The sequence below is a fragment of the Littorina saxatilis genome, linkage group LG11 (assembly GCF_037325665.1).
Source record: "Littorina saxatilis isolate snail1 linkage group LG11, US_GU_Lsax_2.0, whole genome shotgun sequence".
In the NCBI taxonomy this organism is placed as follows: domain Eukaryota; kingdom Metazoa; phylum Mollusca; class Gastropoda; order Littorinimorpha; family Littorinidae; genus Littorina; species Littorina saxatilis.
The window spans coordinates 40,830,838-40,843,481 of NC_090255.1; the positions used below are offsets into that span (position 1 = coordinate 40,830,838).

The window sequence follows — 12,644 nt, forward strand, 5'->3', positions numbered from 1 at the left end:
GATGGTATGGACAACTAAGCAACTAAGGAATGACAGTCTAAGGAATGATAAAATGCGTGTGTTCTTGTTTTCTATATGGGGTATGACTCACATGGCACTGTTCTGTATGAGGAAGTCGACGAGGGGCAGGGAGGTACCGTCATCCTCTAGTATTGCAAGGTGCAGCGCCGTCTCTCCATTCTCCTGAACAATAGTTAGCACATCAAGATTGAGCAACAACAAACCTTGTACCCATATTGTGTGATTGTAACAACAACAACAACAACAACAACAACAACAACAACAACAACAACAACAACAACAACAACAACAACAACAACAACAACAACAAAGAAGGAAAAGAGGAATCTGTCATGCACAGACAGATAAGCTGATTGACAGCAATTAACAGCTGCAGAACACACAGTACCAGGCGTGCAAAAAAAGAGGAACAGGAATACACCACAGGGAAACAGACCCTCAACAAGGATTCAACGGCGAAGAGAGAGAGAGAGAACAAGAACAAGAACAAATCTGTAATTGAGCGACAGAAGATCCTTGTGCTTACCAACATTATACTCAAGTACTCACCATGTCCGGCAGGGGGGTAGACAGGTCCAGACCCTCGGCGTAGACCTGAATGAGCGACAGCAGGTCCTTGGCCATGACGGCCTGTTTGAGGTCCTGCTTGAGGTCCTCCTTGTCGGTGCATGTGATGATGGCGTACTTGTGCTGCTCGTACTTGGCCCGGATGAAGTCTCGCCGCGCCTCCCTGTGTCGGATGTGAAAGGGCAAGTATGATTGTCTCAACAACAGCAAAGAAGGAAAAATGTCTCTGTGCAATTTTGTGATGTCTGTCTCTGTGCTACTGTGTGCAAGTCGGTTTGTCTACTATTTGCATGCAGTATCATCAAAAAAATGTGGTACGTGTCATATGGCTGTCAACAGCAATATTCACGCAGTTATCATTATACTCTTTCCTTGTTATTTAAGACATTCATTTTCTTTCAGAACCCAAATATTTGAAAATTTTTATCTAAATTTTAATTTGATTATATACTTACCCAACTCACATACAGCAATTTACTTCAGTTTAGTGCTAGAACGCTGAATAGCATCGCCTTGGTAACAAGGGGAGGTCACCCTAAAAAAGAGCTACCTTGACCCCTTAACAGGACAAAGTCACACGTGACTTCCTGACCTTGCCGCCATCTTTGAATCATTCTATCGAAAGCGAACATAGAAAAATTTCCCTCTTTTTTAGGAAAAACCCCCATAAAACCCCAAAAGCGGGGCAGGAGGGCGGGTATCCACTATGTGAGTTGGGTAAGTATATAATCAAATTAAAATTTAGATAAAAATTTTCAATTAAATTACATATCTTATCCCAACTCACATACAGCAGAATGCTAATGAAGGAGGTGGGAAAACAAAATTCCACTTGTCCAGCAGCGACAATGGCTGGTAGGGAGCTACTGCCACCATGACGAGTGCTGGCCACATCTCGCAGGTAAAAGTTGATGAAAACGCCCTGCGATTTCCAGTAGGCAGCGTCTAAGACCTCTGCCAGCACGCCTGAGCGGAGGACTGCCAGAGAAGTAGCCCAGGCTCTGGCTTCATGAGTTCTTGACAACTTCATAGGAAGGACAGAATGCCCAATCCCAACTTGTCTGTGCCACCACGCATACGCTTGTTTAATAAGCGTAGAGACCCATCTTACCAAAGTGACCCGCGACAAGTCCTTGCTCCTTTCAGTGTCAACTGAGATGAAGAGCAGTTTTTGGTCCCTAGACCTAATGGGCGTGGTACGGGATAAGTAGCTGGTAAGAGTACGAACAGGACAATTGACCATAGCAGGGTCACCAGATGCAAGAATCCTACTTAAAGGAGGAATGCGAATAACAGAGGAGGACAGACCTTGTTTTTGGTTTTGGCAAGGAACTCCGGCCGAAATCTTAAAACAAAAGAGCCATAGCTCTCAAAAGAAATATCCTTAGCCAGACCTGAAAGAGCGTGCACCTCACCGCCTCCACGGGCAGAGGCTAACAAAACGAGGCACAAGGCTTTACGAGTCAAGTTAGCTAAGCTCGCTGAAGCTAAAGGTTCGAAATCCGAAGAGGCTAGAAACTTGAGTACCAAAAAATAAGTCCCCGCGGGAAGAGGGGACTTAGCCTTCGTAAAACCAATCGCTGCCCCCTTAAGAACACTAGCAATTACACCGCCCAGGTTAATGCTATGCCCTAATTGCTTCAGAGTAGAAGAAATGGCTGAGCGCCTGACTCTCAAAAAAGAAGGAGCCAAGCCCTGAGCAGCCAAACACGAGAGATGATTTGCTACATGAATAGAGCGAGGTGAAGTAACAGTAACTCCATTCTCCGAGCACCACTTTGTCCAAGCTGACCAGTGTGACGCATAAACAGTGCTGGTCGATTCCCTGTGGGCCAATTGGACAAAGCCTAAAGTAGCGTCTGAGGAGCCAGAACGGCGCAGCGACCTAGAAAGAATGGAGGGCCGTCTGCGAGGCGAAGGAGGACGGGGAACCAATGTTGGCTGGGCCACCAAGGGGCCACCAACACCAAGCAAGGCTGTCCCCGCTCCGCCTTCCTGAGAACCTTTCCCAAGAGATGAAACGGGGGGAAAGCATAGGCTCAGACGCGACCAGTTTACTTCGAGGGCGTCTGTTTCCCTCCCCTCTGGGTCTGGAAAGGGGGAGACAAAGACCTGAAGCCTGCAGGAGAATCTTGTCACAAACAGATCGACTGTAGGCTCGCTGAAAAGCCACCCAGACGTTGTAGGACCTGATGAGTCAGAGTCTACTCCGTGTGCATCGTACACTACGGGCGACTGAAGTAGTCCGCAAGAACGTTGAGTATGCCTGGGACGTACTTCGCTGACAACAGAATAAGGTGCTGGCTGCCCCAGGCAAGAATCTGACCTGACCTGACAGAAAGAGCGAGAGACAAAGTGCCTCCCTGTTTGTTGAAATAGGCCGCCATGGTCGTGTTGTCTGTGCGAACCCCAATTTGTTCGGTCCTGACCATAGACAGAAACGATTGGAGTCCCAGGAAAACAGCCTCTAACTCTAGGGCATTAATGTGCCCCCCACTCTGCGTCTCGTTCCACAGACCTGACGCAGTGTGAACAGAAAGATGGGCACCCCAGCCCTCCATAGACGCGTCTGTGAACAGAAACTCGTCCGGGGGGGGGCAAACGAGATTGGCACTCCCTGTGAAATCCCAGGGAGCAGCCACTGCCTCGTTGTGTGCCGAAACCAGCTTTCAAGAGAGACTACTGTCTCCCAGCCCTGAAGAGAAGGCTTCCACAGCGAACTCAGGGCAGCCTGAAATGGCCGCTTGTGGACTCTGCCTAAGGGCACAAGAGTGGCCATCGATTCCATTTGGCCAAGAAGAGAGGTCAGAACACGTACAGCCGCTCTCTTTATCAAGGACAGAGTACGAAACAGACTTTGCAACCTGTCCACCCTTCTCTGTGAAGGGCGTACCCGCCAAACGACGGTGTATGTCTTTGCGTGTGGAAGAAAAACAACCCCAATGCTAAAAACGTCTGTGCCAAACCTAGGCTTAGCCACATGATGGTGTTTAGTTCTTTCCGTAACCTCTTAGAAAGAAAAGCTGAAACTAAGTAATTCCTGCGAGTCCTTTGTGCTGCGCAGCGAAAGTCGCTGACAGAAGCCACTGCCTCAAGAGGTAGGCTTAGCCGGAAAAGTTCCGACTGAGAGGTTACGAGCAATGGCTCAGTGAGCCTAAAAATTTAGTCAGAATGTGAGCCCATAATTTGGACATGTTCTGGCGACTTGTCAGAAACCAAAGCTTATGACCCTGATGAGAAAGCGCAATTCCGAAAGCCGTAAAAGCTGAGAAAGTTTTAACAGCTTGCCTTGTTTTTCACCACAGAGGCAAAAACAAAAATTGAGGCCTTAGCAACTTCACCCTAGAAGGTGAAAAATAAGAGGTATGCCGCACCAAAGATGGGCGTACATACCGCGAAGCTGCCTAAGGCAGAGGGTTTAACCCAATGTGTGTTTGCTTAGCTCCGTATCTTGCCTAAATAAAGGCCAAATGTGGCCAGCCGACGCAGATCACAGCTTCTCCCAGAAGATGAACCACAAAAGCAAAGAGCGGAGTAGATCCGCCTCTTGTTTGCAACCTGAGCCAAGCAATGTGCCAAGAAAAGCGCTGGGAGGCTCCGCTGTTCAAAAGACTTTAGCCAAAGCAGCTAGAAGCGACATGACATCCTTCTCCCGTGAGTCACGACGAAACTCGAAGTTAACAAGAGCAGAGAAGATAGAGCTCTATAAAAAAATCTTGCAAAGTTTCCTAAACAGAGGATAACTTGAAAAGATCATGTGCTTATTCCCCCAGAGACAAGAAAGAGGACTCAGTATAACATACTGTTCTACTGTAGCCGTCTTCCCTACCAGAATAGTGACAACTTTCTCTACCGCATCGTCACGAAACCTGAATGGGTCTAATGACGACGCGATCAATCTCGACAGAGATCTCTGCAAAGTCTCAGAGAGAGACGATAACTCAAGCAAGCGTAAGCCAGTTACTCCAAAGACAAAAGAGAATTCTCCGAAAACGGGACTACTCTGTCTCTGCTGTATCATCTTGCCTAAGGACTGCAAGTTCCGGAAAAGTGGAACGAGGCAAGGCAAACGAGCCAATCAAATTGACTGAATTATGCAGCAGTGTAAACCTCTTAGCCAAACCAGCAGGCAAAGCTGAGGCTAAAAACAAAGAAGCACGGTAAGTCTGCGCTGAATCAGGAGCCAGACCTTGTGCTGTTAACCACGGTACAGCGTGAAACGCACCGCCATACTGCCCAGTAGTCAGTAGCATAGACAGCTCAAACGCTACCAACGGGAATTTCCGAAAACGGGATTTTCCGAAAACGGAACTGCTGTTTCCAGTCCTTCGCAGAACGGGAATCCCCCAAAGCGGAAGGAGGTTGGGCAACAAGCCTACAAGTGTTGCCGCACCCTCCTCGAACTACCTTGAAGTAACTTCCGCCGCCAAAGCCAGTGCTAGCGGAAGTTCAACCAGTACACGGAAGTTGGCATCTTTGTCAACCTGAACAGAAGCACCAAAATCCGACTCAAAATCCCGCACATCCGTGCAACAAGGCAACGAACTTCCGCCCTGACTACAATAGTCAGGCGAAGCGTCACCCAGAAGAGACGACACACGAGGGATGCGATACCCAAGCAGTGTGTCCCTAGGGACTGCTTTCCTGCCCAGAGGGCGGAAGCGGGGAATGTCACCCCCTCCTCAAAATACCGTGAAGCCACTTCCTCCGCTAAAGCCAGAGCTTGCGGAAGCTTAGTCGGTAAGCGGAAGTTGACATCTTCGTCACCCTGGACGGAAGTGCCAAAATCCGACTCGTAGTCCCTCACTTCCGTGAAGTCAGGCAAGACACATCCGCCGTGACTACCATAGTCCGACGAAGTGTCGCCCGGAAGAGACGCCCACGAGGGATTTTATACCCAAGCGGTACGTCCCTAGGGACTGCTTCCTGCCTGAAAGGCGGAAGCGGGGAAAGCTGTGAAAGCTGTGCTGCCGCACCCACTGTTCCTCTAGGGAGTGTAGGAGGACGCACTTCCCCTGTTCGGTCAGAGACCGAACGCGTGTCTGGGCTTTTCCCTCGATCTAGACGTTCACTCAATCGGAACGACGTAGACCTAGGGCCTAAGCTTTCGCGCACACGAACCGGTGTGGCTACTCTCTCCAAACACGCACTTCGTTTTGGCCGGAGAACCCGGTTACTGGCGAAGTATAAATACCTTGATCGTCGTCAGTCCAAGAGGCCTGGGAACGCAGCAGGGAAACACCACGGCTGCCCTCAAACAAGGCGTGAACGTCGGCGGACGTAAAAGTGGAGGAAGGCGGAACACACACCCTGGCAAGGGAACGCACACCTCCCACACCGGAAGGCAAAGACACATCTCAGCCTTGGTAGACGAAAACTCGGCTGAAAGAGAGGATATCTAAGCACTCAAGGAGTGCAAAATAGCATAAACATCCTGCTTCTCGCTAACAGGGCCTGAACCGGACAAGACCGGTGAAGCAGCTGAAGGCAAACTAGGCATAGCCGGAGAATTAGGTAAGTCTATCGCACATCAAACGAGGATTTAGTCAAGGATCTGTGACTTTAATCAAAGCTTAACATGCCGAACTCTACGACTTACGAGAAGGCTTCTTTGTGGGAGAAGGCTCGGCCACCGACTTAGCATTTTTATTCTTTCCTTATCCGACATGGCGAACGGAAAAAATGTAAACAAAGCTAAGTATTCGACCAAACCTAAGTCACAAAACGATAACAAACGACAAAAAAGCTCACCCAAACACACAGTAGGAGCAGAGGGACCGTGTGCAAGTACCAAGGCAGGGTCTGACAAAGGCAGAAGTCAGACAAACCGGCTGAAAGCCGGAGCAAAATCAAAACACGTCTGTAGACACGGACCGCTGAAGATGGAATGATTCAAAGATGGCGGCAAGGTCAGGAAGTCACGTGTGACTTTGTCCTGTTAAGGGGTCAAGGTAGCTCTTTTTTAGGGTGACCTCCCCTTGTTACCAAGGCGATGCTATTCAGCGTTCTAGCACTAAACTGAAGTAAATTGCTGTATGTGAGTTGGGATAAGATATGTAATTTAATAGAATGCTTATCAAATTGGTAGGCGCTGGTTTGAGGGCCGACTTACATAGGGCTGGTGGGCATGGGTTTGAGCTTGTGATCCAGCGTTGCCTCCATCACGTCGTTCAGCGCTGAGTTGCCCACCACTCTCGCCAGCTGCACACACACAATCAACAATCAAAACACTTAAATGGCGGGGATATAGCTCAGTTGGTAGCGCGCTGGATTTGTATTCAGTTGGCCGCTGTCAGCGTGAGTTCGATCCCAGGTTCGGTGGAAATTTATTTCACAGAGTCAACTTTGTGTGCAGACTCTCTTCGGTGTCCGAACCTCCCCCCGTATGCCATCTTGCACAAGAATAGTGGTGTTTAATAGAGACTAGAATGCAGGAAAATAAAATTGCCCATTGGAGAGTACCTGCAGTGCCCCTTTTCAGTGAAGACGATGCTTTATGACCCACTTTGTGACCGCTACACAGAGTGGGAAGCAGACAGGCGTACCAGGACTCACACAAAAGAGGGAACTTATGCATGCTTTGCGCTTGTGATTAATAATAAATAATCCATGCATTCTACACTGCCCACCCCATCCCACCCTGAATAACTGTACATATTTTAATGGTTGATGATGTGTGTGTGCTAGTGACTTTAAGTCTCCGTGTGTGTGAATGAGTGTATGTGCGCCTTGAGTCGCCTGTTGGTGAGATATGTGCGCGTTATAAATATTCGTATTATTATTATTATTATTATAATAATGCAAACTTTTATAGCGCTATTCTAGAAAAATGTCTACTCTTAGCGCTTTACAATACATACATCGACCAAGCATACTATACACGCACAGGCAAAGAAACCGACCAAACATAACCAACAAACTATACATGCACAGGCAAAGAAAACGACCAAACATACAATACACGCACAGGCAAAGATAACTACCAAACATAAACAAACATACTATGACCAAACATAACCAACATACTATACGCGCGCAGGCAAAGAGAACAATCAGCACATGTAATAATTACTGACAACTGATTATTTGTTTAAGCGTAGCCATCTTTAGCTTGACGTAGCAATTGCTCTTAAACGTAGCAGTTGACAGCAGTGTGCACGTACCAAAAGCTGCGATGTGCCGAGGGCGTCGATGACCACGCTCTGTGTGCGTGAGATGTGCACGCCCAGTTCCCGGTGAATGCCGCAACACTCCAGACAGATCATCACGCCCAGGTTCGTCGACAGCCACTCCGGGTCTGAACGTACAAGACAGGGCCGTTATTATACCATGGAACCCCCCTTTCAAGACACCCGAATTCAAGACTTATAGTAGATGTCCAGAGTAGATAGACGATGACTTGATTAGGAATTTAGACATTTCCTGTGGCTGAGTACAGTTGCACAGTGAAACCCCCATTTGAAGAATTTTGTACAAAGTGTGGAAGAACTAAAATGAAAATCACAGGCATTTAAAGAAAGGCTGGACTGAACACATGCCTAGACACAGTCAAACTTGAGGTAAGACAGCAGTAATCTTACTGCCCTGGAATTCGATACAAAGAATATTATGCCTAAATCCCATCTTTTTCCAGTTTTTTAATTTTTTTTAATGTTTTCACGATTCTTTTTTCCCCTACTCTCTCTCTCTCTCTCTCTCTCTCTCTCTCTCTCTCTCTCTTATGTACCTATCCTTCAAAAATCCCCCCCCCCCCCCCCACTAACCCTTTCCCTTAACACCCTCCATCCCTTCCCCGCAACACCCCCCTCCAGCCCCAACATAAAGTTACACACATGGGAAAGATCAGAAGTGGATGGGGGAATCGTTTTATCAAGAAAAAGATGCACATCTCACCAGGGGCACCGCAGTCACAGCAGTGCTTGTTGCCGGGCAACCTGCGGATACGATCCACGATGGAGGACGTCAGTTCTCGCACACTTTGGTTGAGCGAGTGCGAGTCGGACGTGTCGTGGAACGCTTTGAGCAAAATTTCTTCTTTTGCATTGTTTAATACTGATATCCACCTGTGGAAAATGAAGAAAATGAATTGAAAGTCAATACAAACTTAATTAAAAGTGAACACATATTAACACAACACAAAATGAATTGAAAGTCAATACAAACTTAATTAAAAGTGAACACATATTAACACAACACAAAATGAATTGAAAGTCAATACAAACTTAATTAAAAGTGAACACATATTAACACAACACAAAATTAATTAAAAGTCAACACCAAATAATACTTTTTCCATCTCGACTTAAAAGATCAACAAGTCGCGTAAGGCGAAAATACAACATTTAGTCAAGCTCAGTCGAACTCACAGAATGAAACTGAACGCACTGCAGTTTATCCGCAAGACCGTATACTCGTAGCATCATCTGTCCACCGCTTGTTCTGAGCGTGTTTTTAATCCAAACATATCATATCTATATATAGCTATTCTGATGAACACGTGGGGGAATTCGGGGGCTGTGATTGGATGGTCTCTTCCGATCATCAAAGCATAATGCGGCGGAAGCCGGCCATTTTACTCAATATCCAAAAGCATATTGTCGATAACAAAGACGCATGGTTCCGGTTTCTTCCACGTGTAAAAAGTACACGCATACCTCGCCAGGTTTGTTTCTGTGACTAGTCGAAAGACGATGCCATTTGCTTTGTGTGTGTTTTTGTTGTTGCTTACTGTACATGACATACATTACGTGTAAAATCCAGTTCTTTAACAGGCAACAAACCTTGCAAATTTCCAGAAGCTGCAATCTGAAGCGACCTATCTCTGATTCTAGCAGACAATCTCTCCAATGTTTAACACAAAATCAGCAAACTCTCCTGTCATATAGAACGTCCATTGTATAGTGCAATGTTGAAATGAAGTTACCGGTCTGAAACATTTAGTCGTTTCTTCTGAGACAATCCTTGTTTTCTTATCATCTACAGATTTACCGCAGTCTTCACCACGCGAATTCCCAACAGAAGTCAGACTTTCGAACATACAATATACGTAGGCTAGCATGATACGTCATGACGTCATATGATTTCTAGCATATTGACGTAATGCTAAACATCCGGTTATCTCGAGTTTTCTCCGTATAATACATGTCCGTGGATTTTTCAATGTTCGGTTATTTCCGTGGCTTTATGCGGAAAGGGAACCGTCGTCTGCAATCAGCGACATGGACCATTCTGGTACTTGTTGCTGACAAAAACATGATTTTAACACAGAATTTAATGTCAGAATAGCTATATAAACGCTATTGTGTTTTCATCGTAGCAATAGGGTCCGATATTTAGACTCGAACAAGTATAATGCGACTCGTCTTCGACTCGTCGGCATTATACTTGTCTCGTCTAAATATCGGGCCCTATTGCTACGCTGAAAACACAATAGCTGGTAATGTTTTTGGAATCAGGTACCAACAAGGAATAAGGTGAAATTGTTTTTAAATCGATTTCGGAAATTTAATTTTAATCATAATTTTTATATTTTTAATTTTCAAAGCTTGTTTTTAATCCGAATATAACATATTTATATGTTTTTGGAATCAGCAAATAATGACAAATAAGATGACATTTTTTTAGATCGTCTTATAAAAAAATAATTTGCATTACAATTTTCAGATTTATAATGACCCAAATTATCAATTAATTTTTAAGCCTCTAAGCTGAAATGCAATACCAAAGTCCGGCCTTCGTCGAAGATTGCTTGGCCAAAATTTCAATCAATTTTATTAAAAAATGAGGGTGTGACAGTGCCGCCTCAACTTTTACAAAAAGCCGGATATGACGTCATTAAAGACATTTATCGAAAAAATGAAGAAAATGTCTGGGGATATCATGCCCAGGAAATCTCATGTAAAATTTCATAAAGATCGGTCCAGTAGTTTACTCTGAATCGCTCTACACACACACACACACATACACCACGACCCTCGTTTCGATTCCCCCTCTATATTAAAACATTTAGTCAAAACTTGACTAAATGTAAAAAGTAGTGGTTCACACCATTTCAATATTCCTTTATCAATACTTTATGGGAATGGGGATGAGTGACCTATGCCTACAGACTAGCAAATCATGTCTCACAGTGCCTGAATCTCACACACACACACAGACACACACAGTGACAGAGACAAAGACAGAGACAGAGACACACACACACTGTGACACACACAAAACTTATCTACTGTATTAACTGCACCTGAATGCATACGACAAGTGTACATTTTTTTTAGAGTGAGAGTTATGCAAAAACAATCTTCTGGCACCTGAGATAATAACAAGCGACTTTCATCCTCAATATTTTTATATTTAATATTTAAATATTAGGCAAACAAAAAAATAGGTCTGTTTACGGTAACATAGGCCCAAAAAATAGGGTCGGTAGGTCGGGATTTTTTTTTCTTTTTTTTTCTCCCAAAAAACCATATTTTTACGTTATTTTGCAAAAAAACCCAGATTTTTTTTATTTTTTTTCCAAATGCCAAAAAAAAGTCTAGGGTCGCGCGAAAAAAATAGGGTCGGTCGGGTTACCGTGAACAGAGCTATTATTTTTTTTGGCCTTAAAACACTCAGTGTGTGTATTGAACACATCTCTCGTCCACCCCGCTACTCCCCATCCCCATGTCCTGCAAAAGACGATAAACATGAAGACATACATTTAGACAGGCAAGTTGATCAATAGAGAGGGAAACGCTACTTACTCTTCCATATCTCTCACATCTTCACCTTGAAAATGATATGTGCGGTTATCTGCACAATGCAAAAGAATTTAAGTTAAATATTTTTCAGTGGTAAACAATAGCTGTTCTGATGATAGCTCATTCATGCGTGTACTCAGATTTGCAATCTCACTCGACATCTCAATCAATGAGTCTTATATCGCGCATATTCCGTGGGTACAGTTCTAGGCGCTCTGCAGTGATGTCCCTTGCAAATATTCTATTTGTTATGTTATATGAAGTCTTATATCGTGCGCGTATCTCCAGACTCGGACTCAAGGCGCAGGGATCTATTTATGCCGTGTGAGATGGAATTTTTTACACAATACATCACGCATTCACATCGACCAGCAGATCGCAGCCATTTCGGCGCATATCCTACTTTTCACGGCCTATTATTCCAAGTCACACGGGTATTTTGGTGGACATTTTTTATCTATGCCTATACAATTTTTGCCAGGAAAGACCCTTTTGTCAATCGTGGGATCTTTAACGTGCACACCCCAATGTAGTGTACACGAAGGGACCTCGGTTTTTCGTCTCATCCGAAAGACTAGCACTTGAACCCACCACCTAGGTTAGGAAAGGGGGGAGAAAACTGCTAACGCCCTGACCCAGGGTCCAACTCGCAACCTCTCGCTTCCGAGCGCAAGTGCGTTACCACTCGGCCACCCAGTCCTCGCTAACCACCTTCTTAACAGTTTTAGATCCCTAAAAGTCTGAAACATAAATTTTCCAAAATAAATAATACTCCAGCACCATTGGTATTATGTGTCGAGCATTCAATATTATATATCTTATTTTATTTTATTTTTTTACCTGCAATACAGTATCTTTTTTCTTTGTCCAATAACTCTCTCGGGTTTGTATGTGTTGTGAAAGGGTGAATATCCTTGCTTTTACTAGGACAAACATTGGAGGGGCCAATCACTTATAGCGAGGGGTGTGTCAGAAACAGGTGGACAGGAGCACATGTGAATATATTTGTCCTAGTCAAAGCAACTTTCTATTCTGACTCTTTCACAAGCCACACAAATCCGACTGTTATTTCAAAACATCGTCTATTGAAGTTTGATACAAAATTTAATAACAATGTTGAGTGTACGTACTTGATGAAGACACAAGGTCAAAACACTTCTTTCCAGGGTCATCGTGCACCAGCTGAAAAAGAAAGACACCAGTCAGCAAAATAAAGACGTTCTTTCTTTCTTTATTTGGTGTTTAACGTCATTTTCAACCATTCAAGGTTATATCGCGACGGGGAAAGGGGGGAGATGGGATAGGGGAAAGGGG

At 44.9% G+C, this 12,644-nt stretch overlaps 1 protein-coding gene across 4 annotated transcripts in view; it reads right to left on the reverse strand.

Annotated features, from left to right (window-relative positions):
- LOC138980467 (arf-GAP with SH3 domain, ANK repeat and PH domain-containing protein 1-like) overlaps positions 1–12,644 on the reverse strand; it is a 75,562-nt gene that overhangs the window by 20,974 nt on the left and 41,944 nt on the right. For all 4 annotated transcript variants that reach the window (XM_070353342.1, XM_070353340.1, XM_070353339.1 and 1 more), the window contains exons 11-17: positions 12,461–12,512; positions 11,334–11,382; positions 8,482–8,651; positions 7,752–7,885; positions 6,701–6,789; positions 571–751; positions 92–183 (exon numbers count right to left, since the gene is read on the reverse strand). In XM_070353342.1, coding sequence (XP_070209443.1) covers positions 92–183; positions 571–751; positions 6,701–6,789; positions 7,752–7,885; positions 8,482–8,651; positions 11,334–11,382; positions 12,461–12,512 — 767 coding nt within the window. The remainder of the gene's footprint in view (positions 1–91; positions 184–570; positions 752–6,700; positions 6,790–7,751; positions 7,886–8,481; positions 8,652–11,333; positions 11,383–12,460; positions 12,513–12,644) is intronic.